Source organism: Agelaius tricolor, unplaced genomic scaffold (genome assembly GCF_023055355.1).
Source record: "Agelaius tricolor isolate 1412-34295 unplaced genomic scaffold, bAgeTri1.0.p SCAF_18, whole genome shotgun sequence".
In the NCBI taxonomy this organism is placed as follows: domain Eukaryota; kingdom Metazoa; phylum Chordata; class Aves; order Passeriformes; family Icteridae; genus Agelaius; species Agelaius tricolor.
Window position 1 is genome coordinate 11,951,655 of NW_027269278.1, and position 26,863 is coordinate 11,978,517.

Below are 26,863 nucleotides of genomic sequence, written 5' to 3' on the forward strand. Positions count from 1 at the left end.
TTTTGCTCAGCCTATTTATTACTGAGGCTAAAATTCTGCTGCTGTGTCACCAATAGGTTCAGTTAATGTTAACTTTCAGGTTTTAGTTCTGTTTAGTTTGAGTCTGCTGTACCTTGGAGGGTCTGAAGTCACATCATATGAGTGTTTTTTAGAGAGGGGGAGTGGTTTTGCTATTCTACATGTGTGGTTATATGTAAAAAGTGTAACATTGGATATTTGATTGATTAACTGAATTTTCAGCTTGATGAGCTGTCACAATGGGGTTTTGAAGCAATGAAGAGGCAAACTAGAAAAAATCTTGCTGTGTTGCTCTTGGGAGAAACTGCAGGTCTGGTACATGCACAAATTCTGTAGTGAGGGTTTGTGTGTGTGACTCAACAGAGAGAAATGTAACGGCTCAACCACCAACATTAAGGGAAAACCTTCCTCCTCTTTGATTTAAAAAATTTTGAAGTCAAAGCAGTCATCCATATAAAGTTGCTCAAGAACACAAGGTAACTTTTTGAACTGATGCCAATTTTACATTTGTGGAGTGGGGAGAAAAGTTATTCAGGGCTAAAACATTGCTGGTTTTTGAATTTTACATTTTACAGTTATGACTCTGATGTCAGTGTAACATTTCTCAGGGTCTATGTTTCTACATCCTCTGCTACCTTCAGAACTGAGACCTTTTATTTTGAATGTTAGCTAGGGAAAGGTTTGTATTGCTTAAAAACTTCAGAAAACTACTAAGGGTGAGTGAGTGCTAGAAAAGAACTGTACTCCTCTTTGGTAAACTGAAGAGTGGTAATTAGTAGGATAAATATCTGAATGTTCTGTTAAATCACAGAATCTGGTAACAGAATTAAGTTATTCCAGCTGGAGTGTATCAAATCTTTCACATGGTCAAGTCCACTACTTGAAATAAGAGCAGAAGGTCAAGTCATTAATTTGTAAATGCTTGTTAATAATTTTTACAACCTTGCACATAATTGAGATGCTTCAGAGCTCATTAAAACTAGCAACAAAAGGGCTGGAAAGAATTCCATCATCTTTCCATTGCTGGCAACATATAATTCAATAATGGCATAAAGTCTGTAAACGTAATTAGAAGAATTTCACAGTTTGCTCGTGTAAAATTCTTCCCTGCTCTATTGTTCAGCAAAAGGCACTTGGCTGAATGGAATAGACATTTTCTGGTGGGTGGCTGCTTTGGAAAACCACGTGGTGTGGAGAGAGTTAAGGTGAGTTAAGGGGTGGTGGAGGAAACACCTGTGCTCAGAGGCAGCTCTGTGGAAGTGGGTGGTGCTGGGAGAGAGTGTTGGGACAGCTGTACCCAGCACATCAGGCTGGGCTTTGCTCCACAGTCAGCAGCATGAGAGATCAAATAGACCTTCTGGCCACAGTCACAGTTCTGGGGGTCCTGGAGCAAGGTAAATGTCCTTTGTACAATGCCAGTATTCAGCTAATTTTGTTGAACTTTGTGGGATGTGGTTCCTGTGTTTTTCTTGGAGCATCTGTGGAGTGAAAGTCACTGTTTTTCAACATGGCAAAATGATACAAATTTTTGGCTGTTAATGGCAGAAGTGTTATGCCTGAGGGTGGTCATTATTTAACAGAGACTAAAATGGTCCTTAAAGCCAGCAAGTAAACTTTTGGACTTAATGCAATTTCAGCGTGATGTTATTAAAGTAAACTAGTTTGTGATTGAATTTTAGCAGGTAATTTGTAACTTGGAGTGGCTGGAGGTAGCCAAAATAAAGGCAGGTTAGTAAATGTGCTGGTGAGGAGGTCAGTGTACAGACAGACCTGGTGTGGATGTAGGAAAGAGCCTCGTGCACATGGGTGTTTCTCTGTGACCAATGTTCAGATGACAAGATGGACTGAGAGCACAGTAATCTGGAAACTAAGGCAAGTTCTGGTCAGAAATAGACACAGAGCTCTTCAAAGGAACCCAGTGACTTCTAATTTAATAGATGAATTGTGTTTAGACATTTAGAAGGAGCAGCATTTTTGACAAGCTCTGTTTATTTGTGGGTCGTTTGGGCAAAGTTTCTCCCCCTTAAGCTTCAGGACAGTCACTGCTTTGCCTGGGATGGGGACAGAGCCCTCATTTTATGAAAATCTTCACCGTTCTATAAGGAAAGGTTTGTGGGGTTTGTTATTACTGTATTAATTCACCATACAGCTATCACACCTCTGCTTACAAATGGATGTGAATCCCTGAGCAGCATCATGTGCTTTTAGCTGTCAGGTGATAAATCTCTTAATACAAGCATTATTTAAAACAAAATATTCCACTTTAAAAATAGAGCTCAAGACTTTGTATTTTCAGTAATTTCCACTCAATTTACAGAGACATACAACTACAAACAAGAAACTTTTGTACTATGATTTTTTTTGTTATTAAACTAAGTGGGGGTGGAGTGAGTGTTTAGTGTGCCAAGACAATACATGATGAAAACTTGAAATTGAGTTACAGAAATGCTGCTGAGCTCTTTTCCTTTAGGAAACCCTCAGTAGCAAATCCCTAGATAGCAGTTTTGTCTCAAATATTTTTGTTTAATGAGAATTTCAAGTACTTTTTAAAGGTTGCAGCATTAAGCATTTTACTTTGATGGCATACAGGCCAGGTGTGAAGCCAGCAGATAAATGGCTGGCATTGGCACCCTCCTATCTGTTCGATCACACAAAGTATCCTGGTTTTATGATCTCTGTGGGGGAAGCCAAGGAGCAAATTGCAAAATACTGTGTATTTCCTTTCCACCTAGTCCTATGAAATCTGTGTGCCCGTGTCACAGGTTCAGAGCTGTGCAGTGGCTTTCTCTGCATGTTTTGAAAGGACATTCTGTAGGCGAGTTAGAGGTCTGGGCTTCACTCTGAGCAGGGGAGCACTGAAGCACAGACATGGGCTATCCCTACAGACACTCCTCCATCACATCCTGGTGCAGGAAATGTAATTTAATGGCTGCCCTTGGTACAGGGTTGGTTGATTTTTATGTTTCCTTTTGAACTTTCTGGGAGCCTGCAGTTTCTGGGTTCTTTCAAGTAACTTTCCCCTTTTTAATTTAGTCATTCTCAGTTTAGTGAAACCCTGAGTTTAGCACTCTGTAGATGTGGGCCGCAGCCTTGTGGTGAACATTGTACCACAGAGCAAAATTATTCTCCATTTTTTTCCCCCACTCCCTTATTTTATAGCTTCAAAGGAAAGAAAACTTATGCAATGTCACTGTCAGGCCCCAGAGGGCTCGTTTGCCAGGTTCACTCAAATGTGGCAGATAGCAACTATGATATGATTTGACAAGTTTGTGGACATAATCAAATAGAGAATGAAGAATATTTCCACTGAGGAGCAAAGTTCAGGGAGAGCTGAGCCCCTTAGCCATGTGGGAATCCACACACGTGATTAACCTCAAGACATGAATCACAAAAAACAATGCTTTGAAAGGTTCTGCAGAGTAGATTGAACTCTTTTTTTCTAAGACTCTGTGCTGAGAAGGCTCATGCAGTGTGGGTTTTTTCAACACCTCATTCTGGGAAGTGCTTTTGTGGACTTCTATGTCACTCATCCCTAAGTGTCGAGGATCTGTGTAGGACTTGTCTGAATATTAGGCCCTGTGTAGAAGCAAGATGCTAAGTGCAGAGCTGATGGAGAGGTTTGAAAGGACTCTTACCTCACCCATCAGTCACAAGAATCCTACCTTGGGAAAGGTGCAGATGGCCCAAAGCAGGATGAAGAGCATTGCCCAGTGCAGTTGGGCTAGAGCCACAAGCCAGATCTGCTCATGATGCTGTAACTTCAGCTCAGTCCATTTCTGGAGAGGAGACTGGGATGAAACCCTGGGAGCATCAGGGAGGAGGGGAGGGAACAGGATGGGTCGTGGTTTCATTTTAGTCCCAGAGCTCTCCAGTAGCTGCTGAATTCCAGTTTTGTGTTACACCTCCCTGGATTCACAGAGGAACACTGTGTCCTCATGGACCTCAGCATAAGGGTGACACCCTCACCCATGATCAACCTGCTACAAATGAATCAAACAGGGGAAACAAGAATGTTCCCCCCACTTTGCTCTGTCAACACCTCTCATTTAGGGCTGGATCTCTGTGGAAGGTACTAGAATATGCTTTATTGTTCTTGTATGTGTTCTGAAAGGAATGACTGTATTTTTGTTAGTAAAACCTTGTGATACACAAGTCACATAGCATCAGATTATTTACATTTCTAATTCCCTTCTACATATGTTCTAATGCTTTTCTGCAGGCACATGTCTTGTCTTTAATCTTGGAACATCTGTCTCTACTTCCCCTTCTCTGTCCTGCTGTTCTGCTTTTATCTTTGTTACAATAGGACAGTCCCCAAGCAGGCCTTGCACCCTGGCTTCTTGTCTCTCTGGAAGGCTCTGGAAATGTTGCTATGTGAGGACTTTGCTCACTCAAGTGTCTCAGTGACACCACCACAGCCACCAAAGTAATTGTTTTTATAATTTAGTTTTCTCCTATATGAAAATAGGAGTTTTCAATAAAGGCAGCAGTGTAGTAGTGCACCCAAATAAAACAGAGCATCAGCAATTTCCTGTGGGAGTAGGAGCTTTCAATAAATAGTGAAACACTCCAAATCTTCATGTTAGCAAGTTTTCATTGTTTTGAAGTGACTTTCCATGTCCTTTACAAACGTACAAAGGACTGATGTAGCAGACACTGACTCAGTGCCTTGGCTCAAATGTGGCACAGGCTGATAGCAGGCAGGGGCAGCACCTCTGCTCCTTGACAGCCTTGGGGCTGTCCTGCAGGAGTGAAGAGCAAGAAATAATCACCCTCTTCCCCATTTCCTTTTATTGCCATGATTAAGAGCATCTCTAATTGACTGTCCCATTGCCTGAGAGTTTGGATGCTGCTCTGTGACATGGGCCATACTTTGCACCCACTGGGAATAGCAGAAAAAAAGTGTTGCACATCATTCCCATCAGACTGGCTGAGGGTGCACAAGTACTCGAAACACAAAGTGCAAGATTAAGAGGTAATTCTGTGACTCAGTGTGGACTTGGTAAGGTTTTATTGTGTGTTTGATCTGCCAGGGAGCAGCACTGAGGGCTGTGCTGGGTGTGAGGTGATGCAAAGTGTCATCCAGCACTGGCACTCAGCTGGGATAACCAAACCTGAATTTAAAGCATGAGAGTGAAATAAATGGCACATTTATTACAGGTCGTGTGTGACAGCCCAGGACTATGGACCTAGATCATATCAGCTCTTTCATTCTAACCACTTGCTTGATTCCAAGCCAGATAACACTTGGCTAAATAAACCCTGCTGCTCTGTTACCATTCCTGTGCTCTGTTTTCAGGCTATTTTGCAATGCAGGTGATCTACGCCCGTCGGAAGTACAAGGTTTCCCCTCCCGAAACCACAGGGCACCCTGAATTTGAGCGGACCTTCAGAGCTCAGTAAGATTTTGACTTTTTGTGGTGACTTTGTCTAGATAAGACTTGAGTCAATTGTCACTGTCAGGAGAGACTGGTCTCCCTCAATCACCTTTCCACTTACTGCTCCTGTTATTATTTTTTTTTCAATGCTTTGTGTGCAAAGGTCTGGGTTTTGATTTGGAGCACTTTGGCTGGGGTGTTTCTGTCCATCCATGATAATTCTCCTTCTGGCATTGTGAGGCAGCCAAATTACAAATTAGTGGCCGTATGGAGGAGGTGCAGAGCATTCACAATTAGAATCATTAAATTTAATATTACCATTGGCTCCAAATAGTGAGAGCAGCCAAAGCTTTATTAATAACCTGATATTTTCTTGTAATGTTTTGCTGTTGAATTGAAGCAAAGGGCCTTGCTGGCAGAACCAGCTACAAGGGCATTTTAATTTTTTCCCTTTCAGAAGGCATTGTACTGTGAGAATCAGCACTCGTGGGCCCCTGCTGAGGGCTGTTTCTTTTTGCTCTGTTCCTATGGAGAGAGCAATGCTGGAGCTAAACTGGAAACGTTCACAGATCCCTTCAGCTTCCAGCAAGCAGCAGATTCCATCTTTCATCTCAGTCGTTCTGTTTTGTGAGCAATTGAAAGGAATTGGCTGGAGCTGGTGTGAAGGGTAATTCCAGCCCTGCACTAAATCCCGAACAAAGCAGCTGCATTCCCTTGCCAGCACACAGGAAACGTTTGTGGAGTGACAAAAACACCAGCTCCAGTCCTTCTGTGGGACCATGGAGGGCCAGCCTGCCTGGAGACATCAGCCTCTGTGAGCTGGGGAGCTGCTGATGTGGCTTTTAATTAAATACTTAACTATTAAATGGGTGTTAACCAAGTCATGCCATAGGTTGTGGCAGGGAAGGTGACCTCTGGGAGCTTGGCCTTGAGAAGATGTTGCTTCTTTGTGGGTTTGTCTTCTCTTTTCCCTGTGGAAGAGTATACAAATGAATAATTTAATATATTGAAAAAAAATATATGGGAAAAAGTGGTATTGATGCATTACTCACTTGAAACCTGGCAGCCTCCCCTCACTGAGGCTCAAACTGCATTTACAGAATAAGGTTCTTCAGACTTTTTCCAGCTCCCAGTCTGGCTCCATTCTCCAAAGGTTTGTATATTTTTGGCCAACATTAAGATTAAATTGCCTAGGGAATGGTAAAATGTGGGAGAAGCAAAACCAATGTCTTTAATAGCACAGCTCCTACTCTTGCAGAAAATCTGTATTTTTGTCACTAAAGGAAAAAGGAGGAAAACCTGGCTGTAAATCTGATCACCTCCTGCTGAATTTTATCTGATAAAAGGCTCCTTCTTGGTGTGTGACTTTTGTGACTCCCAAATCTGGGCTGTGCTCCCCCAAGGGGAAGAGAAAGCTCCTTAAATACTGACAAGCCTCTCCCCCAGGGGCTGGGGTGCAGCAGCTCTCTGGGGTGGTGCTGTGTGTGGGATGCAGCCCGTCGAGGGTCCAGCAGAGACAAATCTCCATCTCAGCCACAGCTTGTTGTTCCAGGGCCATGTGAATGCAGGAGAGGTGAATGCTGTGTGTTGTTGGGCTGCTTTTTCCCTCTACAATACAGATATTGGGTGTTCTGGATCACAAAGGCTCCTTTCCCACAGCACAGTGATGGTTCTCATCAGCTCTTTTAGTTTGCTCTGATGTGAGTTTCCAATTCCCTTCTCCAGCCTTGGTTATCCAGGCTCTGATGTTCAAGGAGGCAGTTTTAACTCTCATCTCTGGTTCTCACCAGGGCAAACTGCTCAGAGTACTTCCCAATCTTCATTTCCCTCCTCTGGGTTGCTGGAATCTTCTTCCATCAAGGTAAGAGGGATGTGGAGGGGAACTCCAACCCAAACCATGTGAACAAACCAAAAACCTCAGCCCCAATTTAAATCCCATTGTGACTCAGGCATTCTCTCTGTGCCTGTGAGGCTCTTGTTCATGGAAAGCAAATTTCCCCTTTAGCTGGATTGACTGAGAAGTGCCTCAACTCCAGCTGGGAGCAGCTGAGCCCATTCCTGCCTGGAGGAGGAAGCACTGGCAGCCCTTGCTCCTTTGCTGGAGCCTGGCTGTCCCCTCATGCTGCTTCTCCTGGACAAGGTCAGGCTGTCCCAGGGTGCCAGGGTGGCAGCAGCTGAGGCAGAGCTATGTCAGAACAAGAAACCATAACCCAAACATTTACTCATCCACTGCCTATCCCTACCAAGTGAGGGGGGATTTGGTTGCTGCAACCATTTAGTTGTGAGGAGAAACCACATAAGGGAGCATTGCCAACCCAAGTCCCAGGGCAACGCTGCAGGGCAGAGAAGTTCATCCCTCACAAAAAGGGAAGGAAGAAAACTAATTTAAACTCCCACAGTGGTTTAAAGCCAAATCACTCTATGTTTGGTTTTCTGCCCCATCTGCTGGGGGGGCTGTGTTGGAAGCAGTGTCAGGGATCCTGAGCCCAGCAGAGCTCAGCTCTCCTGTCCCCCCAGGTGTGACTGCAGTGTGTGGGCTGCTCTACCTCTACACCCGCCTCAGGTACTTCCAGGGCTATGCCGGGGCTGCACGGGGACGGTAAGGACCTGACAGGACCACGGACCCAAACCAGCCCAGGGAGCCTGGGAGCAGGAGCTGGCCTGGAACAGGCTTCCTCCCTGTGGCTGGGACTGCAGGCAGATTGTCACCTCCTCCTCCTCGTCCTCCCCTCCTGCCCCATGTGCTCATGGCTCGTGGCTCGTGTCACCCTTCCCTGACTGTCCCAAAGGGGGGTGGGGACTCACAGCCCTGCCACAGTGCCCTGTTCCCTGGTGGGGCTGATGGTGTTTTCTCCCACCCAGGTTGGGACCACTGTATGCCAGTGCCTGGCTGCTCTGGCTGCTGCTGGGGCTGGCACTGGCTGGGCTCCTGGCACACTTCCTGAGGCCCACATGGATGGCAGCACTGGTGTGGCCTCTCCAGCTCCATGGGGCCTGGTGAGAGGGGCCACAGCTCCCCCAAACCCCACTGTCTGCCCCCGGCACAGGGGAGCCAGTCATGTGGCACCATCAGAGAGAGAATGTTTCCCTGGCTCTGCATTCCCTGCAGAAGGGAGATGGATGCTGGCACTCCTCTGCTCTTCAGAGATAATTTCCCTTCTAGAAAGCAAATGCTTTCCAGCCCCTGCTCCTGCTGAGGAGCTTCACTGCTGGGCTTTGTAGCACTGTCTGCTCTAAAATGCTTCTGGCTCTGCCTCATGGAGCACAGATTGACCCACATGCTGTCGTCTCTCCTCCTTACTGCTGTAAAGATCTATGTTGAAGAATCACACCATGGATATAAAAAATAAATTCTTATTCTCACTAGAAATCACCTGTGATTGTCAAAGGCACTCAGAGACTGGTGTCAGAACATCTGAGCTGGGGACTGGGTTTCATAGGAAAAGCTGCTGTGATTAACTGAAAATGATGGGTAAGCTTGCCTAAAACCACATCCAAATATTGGGAGAAAAGCCTGACCCTAGCCCAGTACTAAAGTCTGTTTGGCATTGATTAAATGACCTTTACTTTACCCCAGCTTCACTTATCACCAACTCTGCAAAAGGACTTTGCCCTCCCTACATTCCACCCTCCACTGTGAACTTGGGGTTCACAGGTGCCTAAAGCAGCCCTCCTGCAAGTGACTCTCACTACTGCACCAAAGGTTTAAATTTAGCTTTTATTACAGTGCACATTGTTTTATATATTTATATAGAGAGATGTACTTGAAAAATCAAATGTATCCAATAATAAAAAATACAGAACATTAAAGTAGTATAATGCATTCCAGTGTATAGCTGAAAGGACATTGGGATTTACACTAATCCCTACTATTTTTGAACTGGGCTACCTCTGCTTTTTTTTTCCGTCCCCAAAAAACCCACATCAATCAATAACTGAATTAGTTATTTAAAAGACAGTTTCTGCACTCAATCTCAAGGCATGAAGACACTGGAGACTTCACTGTGAGTTAAGGGGCTGTGTTCCATGCTGGCAGGCACAGTGTGGCATATTTTATTTTTTTGTTTTCCCTGCCATAATCATAGCTCCAACCCCTTTGGATTCGTTCCTCCTCTGCTGAAGGAGGGTCAGTCTTTGCCCTCACTTAATCCTCAGCTGTGGCCAGGACTGCTGCCTGGGAGAGGGCAAGGCAGACCTCTGGCCCTGCCGCCTCCATCCCAGCGCTCCGGTGGGGTCAGCTGGCAGGACTCAGTGTGACCTGCTCTGTCCCCAAACACAGCCAAAGATTTGAGCCCTGTCTGGGGCTGAAGGTGCTTTTTGTCCCCGCGCTGGCTAAAGCTCATCCTGACCCCAAACTGTCCCGCGTCCGTGTGTCCGAGCAGCAGCAGCAGCACCCCGAGGGGCCGAGGGAGCTGAGCAAAGCCCTGCACAGGGGGTTGGGTTCTGCTTTCTGCTCCTCTTCAGGACGAGTCAATGCCCGTCCCGGCCCCGCTGGGGATGCACAGCAGCAGCAGCAGCTCTGCCGCCCCCGGCAGCCGGCCCTGCGCTGTCCTGGGCCGGGCGAGGCGCCGTGGGGAGGAGGGAGCGGGAGGGAGGGAGCAGGACCTGGGATCCACGAGGGTGTCCCTTCTGCCTCATGCCTGGTTCACTCTGCTTTTTTGATAAAAATCTGAAAGAAGAGCGGGATAGGATCAGAGTGATGAGCAGGGCAGGGCTGGGGAGGTGCTGAGGGAGCTGGGCTTACCTCGCTCAGGATGATCCACACCGGGGAGTCGGTCTGGATGGACAGCCTGATGGCCTCCAGTGGCCCAAAAGATGGGTCCACCTCACCCTCTGCGACGCCCTTGGAGAATGAGCCTGGTGGGGAGAGCACGTGGCTGACACAGGGATGGTCCTCTGGCATTGCCCCTCCACTTCCCCTCTCCCCCAGGGCACCACCACAGCCCCAGCAGCCCCTGCCTGCAGCTCTCCAACACCAAAGAGGCTAAAAACCGGGAGTGTGGATGGAATACAGTGCAAAATGCCACGCTTTGGAGAACACAAAACAGGTATACAAAACAAAATGCATTGGGATGCATATCACTGCTGTGCAAAAGGGGACAGAGTGGCCTGACATGCTTTTTGGTTTTGATTGTTTTTTTTTGAAAATGCAACTGGGAGAAACCAGCCAGCATGCAGAGGAATGAGAAAATGGCAAAACACTGCATGTGTTAGGAAATCTTTCTTTTATTTGTTTACTTAAAAAAATGAAATCTTAGCAGGGACACCAGGGCTATCACACACTGGCAGCTCTCTGGAGGCTGCAATTGCTCGCTCTTGTCCAAGGGCAGGGCAAGCACTAAAACAAGCTCAGGTGGCAAGAGACGAGGTCTGACCTGCAAGTGGTGTGAGTACAGAGATGGCAAAACTGCCCATGGTGGAGGTTTTTAACCCCAGGGTAAGCAAAGAAATAATCAGCATGATTTGGTCCTGGCTCTGAGCAGGACTGGCAGAAATGCGGGACTGAAAATGATCTGAGGGGGACAACATGGTCTGAGAGCAAGGGCAGTGGAGGAGAGGAGACAGTGATAAATCCTGGCTCCTGGCAAGCAGAAATTACTCTTTGCCAAGCAAACAGCTCTAAGGTTCTTGACTGACATGCAGGTGAGGACATGGGCTGTGTTATCAAAGCCAGCAGGCACTTTGCCACCCCACACCCCCTGTACCTATCTGGACGTAGCCATCCGCTGTCCTGTGGTATTTGACAGCTGTGCCTCTTCCCTCCTGCAAGGCTTCCTTATCTGACTGTAGACTCTGCAGAAGTAGAGGAGTCTTGTGCAGACCAGAGGCAAGAGTCACCCAAAAGCCCCAAGGAAAAGCAGCAACCCCAGAGCTGTCCTTGCCAGCAAACCCTGGCATCTTGTTCCCCACCTGGCACCCAGAGACACATGCCCAAAACAAGAGGACAGTTGCAGCCCTCACACTGCTGTTTCCACTGCACCATTCTGGCTTCATCCCCCCCTCTGCAGCCATTCCACTCTCTGGAGCATCCCCAGGCAGGGATGGCTCACACAGCCGTGCTCAGCAAAGCACCCTGCTCCTGAGGTGGCATCACACCAGGCATGACCCTCTGGCTCCCTGCCAGCACCTGTAAGAGGCACTCGAATCTTGTAAAGATTTTCCTGATGACTTTAAGCAGTTCCCTCCTCTCAAAGCTCTTTTGCTTCCCACTCCACCCTCACCTCAAATCTCAATCAAACACTTACGTCAAAAGGCAGCACCTCCACGGTCGTGTTGAAGAGTTTGTCTTCTGGGTGCTCAATGTTCCCGCTGCGGAAGAAGAACCTGTGACAGAGACCAAACCCACAGAAAGGGACACTGAGTGAGGGGGCACATGATGGCTTTCACCCCATCTGAATCATCAAACAGCTCAACTTAACAGGCACCTTCCCAAAGAGCCCACAGCACGATTTGGCAGGAGACTTTCTGTGCCAGATCAGTTAAACCATGGACTGCTCACAAGTGCAGGAAAGAAAAGGGGAAAGGTGGCCCCAACTGAGAAAGGGTCAAATTATGCTTCCCCTGGAAGAGCACTGTTCCCTCCTCCTGGGCAGCCAAGCAGGAGACAGACAAGAAATTTGATTTAAATTGCCAGAAGAGTGAAAGTCAAGTGTCTCCACATGCTCTGGGCTGCCCCCACACCCCGCTGACCCCTCGAGCACTGGCCTTTCAATTCGGAGTGGTTTGAAGAATCTGAATCGGATGAAGTCCCCAGCAGTGGGAGTGAAGGCCCAGAAGAAGTCCTCCCGCAGGTAAGCCTTCTCCAGGGTGAAGTGCTGGTAGGTTTTCAGGCTGGTGCTCACCTCAGCAGGAGGGTTGACGTGTTCTTTCCGCAGTGCATGTTTTCCAAAGTCCTTGTCCTTGGAGGGCACAAAGTAAAAGGGCAGAGAAGGGCCATGAGCTGCTTTGGCCCGTGAGGAACCAGGGCCCCAGCTACAAGGCACTGCAAATTAAAATTTTGTCAAAGGAAGAGAGATGGAAGTAATTTTGGCAATGCACCAGGCAGGGGAATGTGTGACTGGATCCCAGGACACTGCTTCAGGAGAGGCAGCTCAGAGAAACACCCCAGCTCTGTGCTCTGATCCAGCACACCAAGGAGCCTTTTATTGTCCAAATGTCCCTGAATGCCTGTCCATGCCCCAGGAGCTCTGGAAACAGTCTTTACACTTGGGGAGAAAGCAGCTGGGAGGCTGACAATAGCATAAAATGACTGGATTACATGGCCTGACAGCACTGCACTGTGATACAAACTGGATTGTACCATCCATTTTCCCGGGGATCACACAGACAGCACAGCCCAGGGATGTCTGTCCATGGATTCTGCACTTGTAGTTGTGGGAAGCTGCATTTTGTTCATGTTTAAATACACCTCAACAATTCCAGCTCTTACACAGTGAGTTTTAATTTGCCTATCACCAAATCCCAGGAACATGAAGTGGAGTGGGAAGGAAGTCAGACCAACCCGGGAGTCATCTCTCCAAGATTTTTCAGTAGATTCTTCAAAGTCACTTGCCTGGACCATGGCCTGGCACTCAGGATGGGTGGCCAGGATAGGCACCAAGGCTTATAATCTTGCAGTGACTCTGGGGGCATGTCACTGCCATTCTGAGGAGCAGGAGCTGCCTGAGCTGACTGTAATTCAGAATAAAACACAACCACTTCACAGAAATCCAGCTGCCACCAGCTGCTGTCACTGATGTCCCCACCCAAAATCTGCCAGTTCCTGGGTGTCTGCAGGCCAGGCCACCTGTAGCTTGGACAGAGAGTTGGTACCCACCTTCAGCTTCTGTATCTTCCCGGCCAAGGAGGAGTGGGTTCCCACGTGCTGGAAGAGCGAGGGCTTGAAGCGGATCCTCAGGTTTGCCTTCTGCCTGTCGCAGTGTTTCTGAAATGAGACAGCCCCACAGTGCCCCAGGCTCCAACCTCTGCAGGCCACTGGGGCCCACAGAGCAATGGACAAGGGCACAAGGAGTGACAGACAAGTCCTCCATCTCTATGCCCTTCTGTGGTATTTAGGCTCTAATCTGGCAAGAGGGCTTTTAAGCACACATTGGAGAAACCAGACTGTGACTCCCAGCCCCTCAACCTCCAGGCTCTGCTGGGCAGGGTCCAGGTTTAAATGACAAATTTCTCCTTGCCAAGCACAGCTAAGAACGCTCAGCAAATCCCCTCTGTGCTGTCAGGGAGGAACAGCCAGAGAACTGAGTTTCCTTTGCCCCTTGGGTTATTTGGGAAAGCCTTTTTCCTACAACTCAGAGCTTGGAATCCCTGATGTCTGAAGGTACAACAATCCTGGGATGACTCAGAGCCAGGTGAACAGGTACCAAGTGTGGGCTCTCTCAGTTTGCTGGCAGGAGTTGTGAGCAGATGTACAGCACGTGCCATAATCAGAGCTGCTGGGCTGTTTCACGCCTATCCACCACATAAATAAACTTGGAGATGCAACTGTGATCCTGGCAGTGATTTACCATGGAGTGGAGGGAGAGAGACGATGGAGCGGGAATAAAGGACAAAAGGGAAAATCACTGAGAGCGTGGGGAGATGAGAACTCACATTTTAAAATAGCTCGTTTCTCTCAGTTTGGGGGAGCAGGACAAAAATACAGGTTAAAAGCTGTATGGAGAGGGTATTTGTTATCCAACTTTGGCTTTTTCCAAGAAAAGAAATGCATGCACATCCCTAATGCCATCTGTTCTTGCAGCCTCCCACCGGTGGTGGCTGCCTGGAACAGACAGGGTGCCACACCAGGCCCCCACCATGGGCCAGGAGCTGGGAAATTCCAGGCATGACCCCTGCAAGCTGCAGAAGAGATAATCCCCTAATCCAGCTCACGTTACATTAGAAAATTAAAACTCGCCATGCTAATGGGACAGACCTACCCACTGCCGGCAACTGTGGATGCAACTCCATCATGGCTATCTCACTCTGGATGGGAAGAGGAGGAGGAAGGGGAATGGAGGCAGCTACAGCATCTCCTGATTTATCTTTCTCCCCTTTTCCTGCACTCCTAAAGAAACATTTCCTGAAAGCAGCCTTGTCACAGACAAGCCAGGAGGGGGAACAGCTCAGTTGGTGCTAAGAAGGTCATCCTTTCACACAGGTCTACCCCAAGTAAACCTAAAAATAGTTAAAAAAGAAAGAGCAGAATATACCCAGAGCAGGCAAAGCACTTACCAAAAGCTCAGGTCAAACAAACTTTCAATCAAAAAGACAAATCCTCCCCGCTACCAATTTGATTTTGCACAGTGGGATTTACAAGAGAAAGTCATGTTTGAAAGGGCGCTGTGCAGAGTTAATCATGCAAACAGTGGGGGAAAGGAGCCAGAAATCCACATGGAAAGTAGGTTAATTTTTAAAAAGGCAACATGTTTAAGAGGTTTGCGATTTCCCCTGAGAAAACCTTGGTTCCATCAGGTAGGAAAAGATGAGCACAGATGAGTTAAGGAGAAGATGATCCAGCGCAGCAGGATCTGCATTTAATCAGGGCTCAAGCTGAGGATTTTGAAGGTGAGGGCACAGATAGCAGCATCATTCCCAGCTCCATCCCAGCATCCCACCCATCCAGCTTTACCCACAGCTGTGCAGACTGTGGGGTTGCCAGACATCCTGGGGACTGCTCTGTCACAGCTGAGCACATGGCCTGAACTGCCAGGAGGATTCAGTGGACATCGTCTGAGACTGGTCCTGCTGCACAAGGGGTACTGGAGCCAGTGCCATGTCCTCTGCCAGGGATCAGGCCAAATTAAACCACACCCTTGCCCCAATTCTGCAGAGCTCTGAGGATGGTCCATGCCCCCAGCACACAAATACAATACTAATTTCCACTTGCTCTGGCATTTATCACCACAACATGGTTGCCACCATGAAGTCTGTTCTAAGCCACTGAGCTCTGCGCAGCGACTCTGCTGCTTGTTCTCCACCAGGGAGGAGGGCAAGCAAGCATTTGTAAATACAGTATGTTCAGAGAGAAGACAGGAGAGTATCTGGTGCTGAGCTCATCTTACATCTGCTGCCACAGACACTCCTCCTCTGCCCTTCCCACTCGCTTTAGCCCCTTGCTGCTGGAGTTCAAACACAACCTCCACAGGGCACAGGGGCTTATGGCTCTGCAAAAGGAATGGCAGCATAAAAGGAGAACCCATTTCACCTCTCTGCACCCTCCTAGAAACCCTGACAAGAGCTTTGTGTGATCTGCCTTCATTCTGGCAGACTCCGCAAGGAGGGTTTGCTCTGGGTTGCCTGGGGTGAGCTCTCTGGGCAGTCTCCCTGTGTGCTCCAGGCAGGTACAGCCCATGGATCCAGAGTCAAAGGGTTACTCTGGGGTTGCAGTCAGTGACTGGGAAACTGCTTCAGGGAGAGAAGAATGCAAAACAAAACAGAAGAATGAGGAACGACTCCTGTCCTCGAGGGCTGCAGGAGGAATACCCTATTAGTGCTTAGATGCAGAAATAATGCCTTTCCTGGCAGCTGCAGCTACAAAAGCCTGAACTCCCAGGTCTCCACTTTCACAATCCACAAGGACACCCTGCAGCACGCTCCCCAGGGATGGCACAGCTCGGTGCAAAGTCAGTTAGCACCAGAGCTCACAGAAAAGATCTTCCGGAGGCACAGCCAAGTGTACATTTGCCCACACACAACAGAACATTTCCCTTCAACAGAGGCTGTTTACATACTGCATCTTTCTCAGGGTTGCAGACTTTCACCCAGAGGATGTGATCCAGCAGCCAGTCAATGGGTTTGTCCTTATAGAACATCAGGATGAACTCCACAATCAAGCTCAGATCCAGAGACTTGAACATTTTTCCTAGAGCACAAAGAAAGAGAGAAGAGCTATGGTATGAAATGGTCTAGAATCAGAGCTGGGAAAGTAAAAAATGGGAGACTGGGCTGTGGAGGTTACTGTGTCTATCTGTGTAAAGGAAACAACACATGGCTCCTGTTTATGTACCAGCACTGCTGACACTGCTAATACAGTTCCGGATTTAATATTTGTTGCAGAATTAGAAAGCATTAGAGTTTCATAGGTCATAACAGTATCAAAAGGTCTAAAATTCTCCCATTCAGTAAAGAGGAACAAGGATGAAAAATGCAGCCAGCTGCAGGACAGACCATTTCCTGCCCCGAGAACTACAAGTTTTAAGCCAATCAAACCAGTATCCAAAATAACAGATCAAGCTGCTACTGCAACCATGAACTGCTGTTCCCAAAATAGTTCTGGGCTGATGCAAACTTCCTTTTGCACACTCTTAGGCAAATCCAGATCCCATCCAGCCTGAAAGCTACTGGCCCTATCTAAGCTGTTTGGCTGTCGGCTGGGCCACTCACCAGGTTTATTTTTACTTAAAGTGAGCACCAGCAGTACCAGCTGTGAGGATCTTTCTCCCCTGTGCAAACACAAGGGTCACTGCAAAAATAGGAGGAGATCAAGTCCAAGTATTTTACCATCTTGTGGGGACAATTTCTTGGGCCAAGAATGTAGTGCTGGCAAGAGCAAGCAGGCTCTTGTGCCTGATAGGACTGGGGTGAGTGGGGGAGAACGTTACCAATGAACCCCAGCTGAGAGAACTCCAGGATCATCCACTCTTCAGAGGGCTGCTGCAAGGCAAAGTTCTTCATCGTGCTGAGATAGTTTGGTTTGGCCACAATGTCATCCTCCAGCTGCAAGACAAAAAGGCACAGTGCCAATGTCCCATCCAGGTCCCAGCAACCTCTCTCTATGCAGAGCAATCACACCATAGACCAGAGCTTTGGCACAGACCCAGTTTATTCTGGAAGGTGCTCCAAGCACTTTTTTTTCACTCAATCTAACAGGTAATAGAAACAAGGACTTCTGCCTTTCCTTAGTGGGAGGTTTCCAAGTCTAAAAGTATTTTAAAAACCCAGCTTTTGAACTTATGTGGTTAAAATCTTCTCCCACTCTGCTGCATCACAGAATTGGATATGGTCTTTGCTCTCTCTCAGCTGGTACAAACCAGTACAGTGAACTCACAGGTACATACATCTTCCCTCCAGCACCAGCACCAAACCCACCTGCACATAATAAATGCCTTTGGACTGGGCATACATCATTAAAAAGCAGTAGTCCAGGTTCTGCTTTGTCCTCCACCTGCAAAGACAAAGACAATGGGAGCATCAGTCTCTGCTGGGATGGTGGCTGCTCCAGGGAGCCTGCCCAGGCTGGGCTGGAGATGGGAAGGTGGCACAGCCCTGGGAGGCAGAGGGGATGGCCTCTCCCTTTGGTCCCTGGTCAGCTAAGAGTTACTGGAAATCTCAAGGACTTCCAAAATGAAGATAATTTGGGTTAAAATGAGCTCTTCACTTCGTGATGGAAACACCACAAGGCTTTTGCCAAGCCTGACAAAACTGGTGCCAGTTCATCCCCCTGTCACCAAATCGTGTCCTTCCAGATCTTGGATAATTCAAGGTTAAAGTCCTTGTCTGGCCCTGCAGAAGAGCTTTCCCTGCTGGAGTCAGAGAGGAACTTGCTACAGTTCCTTAATTCAGGGCTTGATTGTTTGTAAGGTCACTCATTCTTACCTGACTCTTTCCTTGGGGTCTCCAAAGGATTCCCGCAGGTGGGAGAAATCAGGATAGAAATGTGGAGATGGGGAAATTACCTCCAGGAGACCTGAGTGTATTTCCTTTGGGAATCTGAGGGAGAAAAGCAGCAGTAAACAAATACTTCCATGTCTGACACAACATTTTGTAGACCAAATCACTGGGTAAACACTGAGCCACAGAACCAAATAAAAAACACAGCCTCTAAGGTATAACTTCCCTGATGTCTAGTGCACTTTCAGGCCTCATCAGAAGACATCAGCAGGGCTTGACATGGACTTTTTAAGTTATCTTCTACCTCCCACAGTCTCTAATAGCCCCATGTGCACATGCTCCCCACCAGCATCCTCCTCCCTCCTGCACACACACAGGTCAGCTTTAAAGACCTGAGCACCATGTACTCCTTACAGGATTAAATGACCTGCAAACTGGTTCAGCAAAGAAAGGACTTGGCATTTAGAGATTTTCCAAATGCATAAGTAATTAAAATTAATTTTGCCAAGGTTGTGCTATACATTTCTGCTAAGTTCCTTAAAACACTGCTGTGCTGTAGTTCAGAGAGCCAGCAGGAAGTCTACCTAGCTCTCTTATGCTGATAAAATCAGCATCTACTTTTCTTATAATGTGGCTAAGAAACCTTTAAAGAGTCGAACTCCAACAGAAAATAATGTCACCCATCTGAGAAGCAGGCACCTACATCAGCCTTGCAAGCAATACCCTGGAACTGCTCTAACTGTGAGAGATAAGCAGGAAAACCAGTTATTTTTACACTGCCTTTTCGAAAACATTTGGTGCAAGGCTGATTTCCTTTGTTTGTGCAGAGCCTCGAGGATGGGAGATGGGGCAAAGGGAGACAAAGCAGTGACACTGCCAAAAACTCCTCACTTCTTTTTCCCTTCCTTATTCCTTCCTTGGGACTGGCAGGTCTTTCAGCTAACATTTTCAAATCTCCCCTTCTCCGGGCAGCAGTGAAAGAGCAGCCTCTCACTGAGCTGACAAAACATTGCAGTAAAGCAGCAGCAGCTTCCTCCCTCCTGCGAGAGAAGCCCAGCCTGCCCTGGCCCCACACCACCTCAATTCTATTAGGAAGAAAAATAATTTCAGTGACTCGGGGAGGGGCAGGAGGCACTGGAGAGGGGGATGATGAGAAATCAAATCATTAAGCCAATTAAAGTTTCAGGACTTCTACGCAGAGGCACTCTGCACAGCAGCGCCCGGTAATTTCATCAGGACCCATCGGACAATCAGTCCATTATCCGCGGTGAGCGCGTCCTCCTGCCTGCAGGCACAGGAGGGGAGCCCTGCCAGCTCCTGCACTGCAAGATGGAGGGCTCTGTTTCAGCTCCTCTGCAAGTGCCCGGGAGCACGAGGCTGGTCCCAGCCCCTCTGCTGCCATCATTGGCTCGGGGACCAGGGGCGCTGCCAGGATGCGCTGCCCTTTCTCGTCTCCTCCGTGCGGCGACTGCGATCCCTTGGCAAGGAGCAGCCGCAGGAGCTGGACGGGAGTCACCGCCCCTTCTTCACCACCTTTTCTCTCCCTTTGCTTCCGAGCTCTGGTGCCGTTAGCGCCTGGAGCGGCTCATGGTTAATAATTGTTAATAATTGTTAATAATCCATCACCAGCTTCTGCTCCAACAGCCACAGCCCAAGCTGCAAAAGCCACTGAGGCTGCAGGACATAAATAGCAGCCAGCACCAGAGACAAATGTAACTAGAGCCTGGAACAAGGGGAAAACAAACAGGCTGGAGTGGGAAGAAAGATGGATCACGGATTTTAAAGCAAAAGAAGGCAGGATCATTCGTGTGTGCTTACTACACTGCCCAGACTGCACAGAGCAAGTACAGGGCTGCAGCAGACACTGAAACAACTGCCAGGATAGCCGTAAATCTAAACAATCCATCTCCTCACAACGCCCCAGGGCAGAAGGAGCAAAACAGAACAAAATGACCATGTGTGTTAAATACTTTGAGCACAAAGCAGCCTCCTGGAAGCTACATACGGGATGCATTTTAGAACAAGCAGAAAGTGGAAGCAGCATTAGCAAAGACAGCACAAAGTCTAAAAAGAGGAAACAACCTCAAGCAACAACAACAAAATACAAAAGGGAAGCAGAAAAGTGTGTTTCTCCTTAATGAAGCCGTTCCCTGGCCTTGCTGCAGGCACAGGCTGAAGCCACTTGGAAGTGCTTACAAGTTTTTGATATTTTCTGCCACTCCGGCTGTGTACTGTGGATCTGTCTGAAAACAAAAGAAAAGCAGTGTTAGACCCTTCAGCCTCAGCCTGTGTCCCCCATGGCTCAGAAATCTTCTTCAACACACCCCAGGGTACTGTCAGCACATCTGTATCATCTTTATTCACCTTCATGTCTCCTTTTATCCAGCTTTACTGCTCTCACATGCTGACAGGCTCCCAGGAGCTCTCCTCTGTGGTCAGTGTTAACCAAAGGCATCACACACCAAAATCCATCCCAATGGACACAAGACCCTGCACATCTTTCCCATGTGCTCTCCTGGCACTTCTGCCCCTGCCAGCACCAAGTGTTTGCACAAGTTTTAACCTCTGGGCTATTTATTTTTTCCCTACACACGCTGGCTTGCATCCAAGAGAATATTCTTGGCAGTGAATACTCTGTACCCTTTGGTGAAAAAGAGGGGTCTATTTATAACTTTTGCATTTCAGGTTAATTTTGACACTTTTCTTCCTAAAGCCCCGGTTTGTTCCCACAATCAGTGTGGCAACCCTGAACATTTGGGAGACAAAGGTGGCCAGCGCCGCTCGCTGCTGTCTGCGGGTGAGGTACAGGGACAGGCACTGGACACAAACCATCTGCACAGTGATGGGGAAACAAAACCCCAGAACAAAGGGCAGGGACCCAGGAGCAAAATCTGTTCCTTTTCCTGGTGGTGACACTGATTTGAGCAGCCATAGGAACCATGAGGCTGCGCGTCCTGGGGGGATCTGCCGATGCAGCACCGCAGAAGCCGGTACCAGCTGCTGCCGGGTGAGGTGAGAATGAGACACTGGGATGTGTGTCACAGGCTGAGCACAGCACTTCTGTGCTGGCACAGAGACAAGGGAGGGTTTTCTCGAGAGGAAAAGGTCCCTTTCCTAAACAGGGCTTGGAGTCCCAGTGCTGGACTGATTTCTTACCTCAGCGTGCCAAGAAAACAGCAATGGGAAAAACAAAAGCAGGAAAGATGCTCCTGGCCTTGGCAAGAACCATGCAGTTCCACTCCAAGTGTCTGAAGCAGTGGGTTGGTGACAGCCAAGCCAGCCATCTCACCCCAGGGCTCCCCTCAGGCAGCCAAGAAAGCCCCTGCTCCCCCAGGCAGCCCAGCCACTGTGGGTGACACCTGCAGTGGCCAGCAGTGACACTTGGGAATGAGAAGCTCCTATCCCAAAAAGGACACCCAGTTGCTGCACTTGTGCTGAGTCTCCAAATTACTCAGCATTTGCTTCAGGTTCCACCCTCTCCACTATTCACTCTTTATCCCATGCCCAAGGAGCTCTTACAAGTGCAGGTACATGGAGAAACACTTTGGGAAGAGGCAGAGCAGGCACAGCAGTGGCAGACACTTCCACAGAAGGATGTTGTGCAGCTCCAAGACCAAACTTGGACAAAGGAATCTGGAACAACTTTATTTGTTGTTCACTTTCCTCATCATAGCTACATCCTGCAAATCAGGAGCTGCCATCACAGCATGCACCTTATTTTTAACTCAACTAAAGTCCAAAACAGGAGCTGGTCTGGGTCTTAAAACCTCTCAGGCTTCAACTTACCCACTGCAAAAACAGTCACCAAACTTGTCCTGGCTCCAAGGGAGACAAATGACAGCCAGGACCAAACTCTGTCCTGTGCCCCTTGGGCTGCACCCATCTGTGCACACCTTCTCTCTGTACAAAATACCAGCCAGAGCCCTGAAGGCCAAATGCTACTCAAAATGTCAAATTATGGGTAAACAGGCAGCAAACCCAGACATTCATCTTTGTTCCGCTCCCAGTAACAGGCTACTGAGGTTTATCTTTCTCACCGGATTTCTGGAAATTAAGACAAATGCACTTGAGGCTCAAGAAAATAATCCTGAGAGGAAAGCCATGGAGAAAAATAACCATCTAAACCCATAGATTAAAGCAGCTCTTGTGGATTAATGTATCAAGGCTTTTTAGCCCTTGGATTCAGCAACTGACTCTGGGCTCCAGGCACCAATACCAAGAGGTATATCAGTCTCAACCCCAAATTACCAACTCTTGGGTTTCAAGAGGAGTTTAGTGCTGTGTTAGTGCTGCTTTACAGGTATGTGGAGAAACAGAGCTGCTGCAGGAGCAGGTCTGAGAGCTCTCTTGGTCATGAGGCTGCTCCAGCTCATTTTGTGGACGTCCATTCAAGCACCCTGCAGGAAGCATCATGGCTTAGGTGAGCTGTGCCACATCTGTAGCTGCTAACAGGACATGTTTGCCTGTTCACATCCTGATTCTCTCTGGCCCAACCAGCATTTCATTTTGGGCAAGACACACCTGCTGATCCCACTGGATGGCAGCCCAAGGCCAGGCTTATCTACCCAGCAAGTGGCAGAGTGGTGTCCGGGTGGGCAGCATCCTGTTTGGCACCAAGTCTGGCAGACAGTGGGATGGGGGCCAGGGAAAGGGGGCAAACTGGCAAAGCTCTGTCTTACCTCAGCAATGAGGACAACGATGACAGAGTCCTCCTTCTCCTGCTGAGTGAGCTCTGAGATGAGGGAGTTGAGGGTGTCTGTGAGGTAGGAATGCACCTCCCGCTTCACGCTGGGGATTCCCATCACGACGGACACTGTCCAGGGCCACGGAGAGATTTTAGAGAAGGGGCTGTGTTGGGCACTTTGCTCTGCTCCCATGGCAGTTCACCTGGTCAGTGCCAGGCTCTGCCATTAAAAACCAGCAGTGAGCAGCAGGTTGGTGGGTTCCTGGGCTATGCAGGGCTCCCACACTCCTGTCCTCAGCCCAGTGCCAGCAGCACCCCAGCGTGCTGGGCTGGCAGGGCACCCATGGGCACTCAGATATGCTCTGCTTTTTGTCCCTGAAAGAATGATCTCTAAGGAAACACCACAAATCCCTCCCCCTCCCAGGGGCCTTTTCAACTTGGGAACAGCAACTTGAAGATCACTTCTTGTTCTCCAAACCCCTCCCATGGCCAAAAGCACTCCAGTTTAGCAGGTGCAAGTCAGGTCTTTGGCACTGGGTTGGGATTTGGGAGCAGTGGGAATCATCAAATAACCACAGTCCTGTTACCAATGGGATTTGTCTCCTTAGTTTGATTACAGTCTCCATGAAGCACCCTACAAACTATGCTTTCATCTGAAGCCCTTCCAGGCAAAGTCTAGAGCACTCTGGATATGGAAAGCAGCAAACAACATCTGGCAGAAGCATCAAGAACATTCTAGGGCCAGTCAAGAGCACAGACAGCACTCCCCTGTAGACTTGCAGACGTGACATGGCTCACCCACCCCACATGTCACCATAACCAAGGAAGCTTGCATGATGCATGCAGCCCTTCCTCCAGACCTGCTGGTATCTGTGCCACAGGCAGGCCTGGAGGAAAGGGGAGGGACAGGCACCAAGTGAGGAAGAGCACCAGAAGCAGCACTAATTCCCATTTACCTCCAGTGCGCCCCTGTCCCACATGCACGGCTGGCTGCAGACTGTTCTCCTTTGACAGCAAATGTGGCAAATGATGGAAGATGGTGGGAAGGTGCAGCACATTCTTGTTGGTGATATTCCACAGTTTTAACTTGGTTTCGTCTTAAAAAGGAAAAGGGAATCAATTGCAAGGCACGGTAGGTAGGAAGAGACTGCAAGGCAAAAAGCCTTTTTACAGCAGCCTGGCCACCTGAGACTACTGCTGGGTTATAAAAAATCAGGCCAACCTTTAACATGCTACCACAAACCCAATTAAAGTTCAGCAGGAGCCAGGAGGGCCTTAAAGAAGTCCCAAAATATTTGGGAAGGAGAGGGGAGAATGAAGATAAAATGAAGGTCAAATCAGATCTTTCTGTTGAGATCCAATTTTCTTCAACCGAGCAACTTAAAAAAAGAAAAGAACAAATAAATTGGTGAGGGGTGCTCAGCCAGTCTAACTCCTTCCTCCCCCCTCTCTTTGGATACCCATTTTCCATATGGGTTGAATACAGCCATAGGAAACAGAGTGTATGACTTGCAAGGGAGAAAAAAAAGCTTGTAAGCAAGCAAATTGGCAAATATCCTCGGCAGAGGCAAATCCGTGTTTAATGATGCTTATGCACCTCTAATTAAACAGGAGTTTAAGAGCTCCCAAGTCTCTCTGAACTCCACAATTTGCTCGTGCTGGGGGAGAGAAGAGCAGGTCCTGTCCGCAGCCCTGCGCACACACACACCTCTCTACCTCCTCCTCATCAGAAACAGCTCCAACACAGCCCCAGATCTCAAGGCCTGTTTATTCACCAGATAAGCTGCTCCAGGTCCGGTTTATGTCCCGCAGGGCCTGCTTCTCCGACAGGGCTCTCTTGATCTCCTCCAGGACCAGGTTGAGCTCCTTGGAGCGCTTCAGGCTCTCCTGCTCGGCCGTGTGCAGCCGGTCCCTGAGCGCCAGGAACTCCCGCTGGTAGATGTCCACAACGTCACCTGAGGATGGAGAAGAGAGAGAAGCTTAGTCCTCTGTGCTCAGAAGGGTTTCACTCATACCTCCCTTGCCTCCCCAGTCCTTAAATTATGGATTTAGGGAGCTGTGGTCCAGCATGCACCCATTGGCGAAAGGGTCATGGGCAGAGCAGTTTAAGTTCAGAATGACAATAATAAAGCCACTTCCATTTTTCCTCTTTCAGCTTGGGTTTCTGGGTCATGTAGAAATAGAATCATAGAACAGTTTGGGCTGGAAGAAACCTCTAAGATCATTGAGTCCAACCATTAACCCAGCAATGCCATGACCATCACGAAACCACGTTCTCTATACGTCATTTACATCTCTTCAGGGAATGTGATTCCACCACTTCCCTGGGCACCTTGTGTGAATGACTGGCTGGTTTCACCTGAAGGATTTTTTTCCTAATATCCAGTCTATCCTTTTCTACAGGTTAAACCTTTCCCAGCTTGTTTGCCCTTCTTTGGACACACAAATACAACCAGCCCGAGAGATGGAAAGAGAGATGCTGGCAAGGGGGGAGGCTGCCCTGCAGTGAGACAAGGGTGTAGACAGCACCTCCTCCAGCTTTGGAAGAGAACACCTAATTTTAACAGTCAAAAGAGATTTTGGGACTCTAACCTCTCCAAAACACATCAGGATAAAGAAAATCACATGGCAACAGCTGCCTGCCACACTTCTATGAATTCAAGTGTTTGGACACACACCTTTAGGATGCATCATAAATGTATAAAAAACCCCTTCTGCTAGGGTAACAAAGCTTTTTGTTTTGAAACAACATCTTATCCCATGCTCTGTAAACAGAGCAATGAAACTATCAAGAGCTTTCAGTCAGAACTAACTATACAACAGCTGGGAGTGGAATCAGTGAGCCACTAATGAACCTTCCCGGGACATTTTTTCCCATTATTAATGAAACTGCTCATTAAAAATACACTTTTATCTGTGGTTATTCATTTGTTTTCAGTAAGATTATAACTCACAAGACTATACCCAAAGCAGATTTATCCACTGAATAGTAGACTCTTAACCCAAACACAACTAGGAGAGTTAATGATCAAAAATACTGCATTGGAACTTCACAACACAGGGCTAAATATAAATCAAAGCAATTGAAAAAGATACATTGACTGCATAAAAAATCTTCTATTTCGGGGTCCATGAAGAAAAAGTAAAAGGAATTTTGAAAATCAGACATATCCAGCTTCAGTGCACAGAGTTTCCAAGACAACAGTGCTTCCCAGTCCAGGTACTGGTAATGCTTTTGCTGAGAAAAAGTTTCCCCTATTCAGTCTTTCCCCCAAGAAAAACCTCCTTAAAGACTCACTGCTTCAGCACAAGGGACCCCCCCAGGCAGTCTGGCTCCTATTAACCTTTTGACATTATTTTCAAAGCCATGGCACACGGGGAGGGAGCAGAGGAAGTTACACCCATTTGATGACTGGTCCATCTGACAACACGTTATTCAGAGAAATTCAAGGGAGAGACATAAACAAGACCAGTCCTTCCTTTTTCCTGTGCGGTGCTGCTCGCTTTCCACTCCCATCGAAAAAACATTTTCAAATATGCAGAAAAACAAGTTAACACCCAGCTTTGAGAGCTGCCACAGGAATTCTCAGGAGGATGTCAGGCTCTAAAAACTCGTCCCACAATGAGTGAGATCTTTACCTGCTGCTGCCTCTCAGACATAAGAATACAGCTACATTCAGCTTCCCAATACTCCACATTATATTTCCTACTTACTGGCTGCATCTGGGAACACCAGCAAAGAACAAGTCTCACTTTCTGTTTTTGCACAACATGATGGCTCGTGCAAGGTTAGAAGCATTTGGCTCTTGGCATCCTGGGAGGTTACTATCCTGTGGATGCTATCAAAGCCAAATCACAGCTAAAGGCTGCCATTAGATCTTGTTCTGCAATACCTGGAGCAGAGTAAAGGCGAGGCTTTGCACTTAATGGCTTTTTCCAGAGCACTGCACTTCATTTGTGTCAGATTTAGAAGGGAAATGTCACTGATTATTCAGTCACTAATGACCTGCCTGCCGAAGCCAAGAGCTGTACTTTCCTTAGACTGCAATGGCGATGTGCAGTCAACCATTTGCTGCTTTTCTGGTTAATGGTTGGAAGTGAAATTGTATTTGCTTCCAGCTCTCTTGTCATATGATGTCTTCGTAGGCTTTCCATTCTTTAATTAAAATTTCATTAAATTTAAAAGCTGATC

At 47.8% G+C, this 26,863-nt stretch overlaps 2 protein-coding genes across 3 annotated transcripts in view; one reads left to right on the forward strand and one right to left on the reverse strand.

Annotated features, from left to right (window-relative positions):
* Nucleotides 1-9,253, forward strand: LOC139597716 (leukotriene C4 synthase-like). Its single transcript, XM_071443334.1, has 5 exons — nt 1-1,412; nt 5,318-5,417; nt 7,187-7,257; nt 7,914-7,995; nt 8,259-9,253. The coding sequence occupies exons 1-5, from the start codon at nt 1,355-1,357 to the stop codon at nt 8,395-8,397; spliced, it is 450 nt and encodes a 149-aa protein (XP_071299435.1). The 5' UTR covers nt 1-1,354; the 3' UTR covers nt 8,398-9,253.
* Nucleotides 9,101-26,863, reverse strand: part of MGAT4B (alpha-1,3-mannosyl-glycoprotein 4-beta-N-acetylglucosaminyltransferase B) — a 50,830-nt gene continuing 33,067 nt past the window's right edge. Inside the window, exons 2-15 of one of the 2 annotated variants that reach the window (XM_071443332.1) lie at nt 24,447-24,626; nt 23,628-23,768; nt 22,667-22,800; nt 20,184-20,230; nt 17,973-18,086; nt 17,466-17,541; nt 16,979-17,093; nt 16,109-16,239; nt 13,213-13,320; nt 12,102-12,295; nt 11,642-11,720; nt 11,102-11,189; nt 10,141-10,253; nt 9,101-10,065 (exon numbers count right to left, since the gene is read on the reverse strand). In XM_071443332.1, the coding sequence (XP_071299433.1) occupies nt 10,042-10,065; nt 10,141-10,253; nt 11,102-11,189; nt 11,642-11,720; nt 12,102-12,295; nt 13,213-13,320; nt 16,109-16,239; nt 16,979-17,093; nt 17,466-17,541; nt 17,973-18,086; nt 20,184-20,230; nt 22,667-22,800; nt 23,628-23,768; nt 24,447-24,626 (1,544 nt within the window). In that variant the 3' untranslated portion in view covers nt 9,101-10,041. The remainder of the gene's footprint in view (nt 10,066-10,140; nt 10,254-11,101; nt 11,190-11,641; nt 11,721-12,101; nt 12,296-13,212; nt 13,321-16,108; nt 16,240-16,978; nt 17,094-17,465; nt 17,542-17,972; nt 18,087-20,183; nt 20,231-22,666; nt 22,801-23,627; nt 23,769-24,446; nt 24,627-26,863) is intronic. The other variant, XM_071443333.1, reaches the window with a different exon arrangement.